The 1,184-nt window shown below is 16.3% G+C and overlaps 1 protein-coding gene across 1 annotated transcript in view; it reads left to right on the top strand.

The window, feature by feature from the left end:
- Positions 1-318: 318 nt before the first annotated feature.
- Positions 319-1,184, top strand: part of ApiAP2 (transcription factor with AP2 domain(s), putative) — a gene marked incomplete at both ends in the record, with an annotated part of 8,243 nt that continues 7,377 nt past the window's right edge. The window contains one exon of the mRNA XM_028670277.1: positions 319-1,184. This exon is cut by the window's right edge and continues 7,104 nt beyond it. Coding sequence (XP_028525903.1) covers positions 319-1,184 — 866 coding nt within the window.

The following is a 1,184-nucleotide window of genomic DNA, read 5'->3' as shown; positions in this document are numbered from 1 at the left end:
AAGAGTATATAAAATTATAAGTGTTTAATTATTTAAAAAAATAAGTAATCATTTTTATTTAAAAATTTGTTTTTATGTTTATTTACATATGATATTTTTTTTTTTTTTTTGTAAATTATATCATATATATATATATATATATATATATAATGTGTATTTATTAATTAAATTAAATTATATTGGAGAATTTTTTTTTTTTTTATTTTTAATTTTTACTTTTTTTTCAGAAATATATACATATATAATTTTTTTTTTTTTTTTTTTTTTTTTTTTCAACTTTTAAAAGATATATTTGATTTAATATTTTAAGTGTAAATAATGGAAGATTTTGAAATGAACATTTTGATTGAAAATAAGCTAGAAGAAGAAAAGGCATTTTATAATTTTCCTTTTAAATATTTACATTTATTAATATGTGCATATAGAAATTATTATTTCAATATTTATTTGAAAAAAATATCAAAATTTAATAAAAATGAAGATTTTTCAGTTAATGAATTAAAAAATGGAATAGAAGAAGGACAAGCAGTTTTATCTTTGAATTCCTCAAGAAGTCAATATAATTACAAAAAAAAAAAAAAACAGAAAACTTATTGTACTTTAGAGAATACAAATAATAATATAAACATAAATGAAAAAAGAAAAAACGCATATCAGTTGTTATGTAATAATGTAAAAAATTATGAAAGTACAAAGAATACAAATTTCAACAATTCATTTTCAAAAAATCCTAGAAAGAGTAACAAAAATGAAAATTTTCTTTTTAATGAGTATGAAGATACTAATATAGATAATTATTCTGAACAGGAAATATTAAATATGATTTTTTATTTTATGTATAATTATATATTTAAAAAAAAAAAAAAAAATAAGAATTATGAAACAAAAAAAAAAAATGATTTGAACAACGAATTAGAAGAGAATGAAAGCATTTATATTGATAATAAAACCTGTTCTTATAAAAATGAATTAAATAATAATATTAAAAATAATGATAATAAAAAGAATGTAGAGAACACAGGGAATAATATTTTGAATCAATATGATATGGACAAAAATTTTTATATGAACATCAAAAATAAAAAGAACGAATTAACAAATGAAGAAACACATGTAGGTTTAATAGTGGAAGAAAAAGCAAAAGGTTTAAGAAGTGATACAGTAATTCATGAAGAAAAAAATGA

Source organism: Plasmodium gallinaceum (assembly GCF_900005855.1).
Source record: "Plasmodium gallinaceum strain 8A genome assembly, contig: PGAL8A_v1_60, whole genome shotgun sequence".
In the NCBI taxonomy this organism is placed as follows: domain Eukaryota; phylum Apicomplexa; class Aconoidasida; order Haemosporida; family Plasmodiidae; genus Plasmodium; species Plasmodium gallinaceum.
Note: the sequence above shows the minus strand (reverse complement) of the source record. Positions and strands in the feature narration are given on the sequence as shown.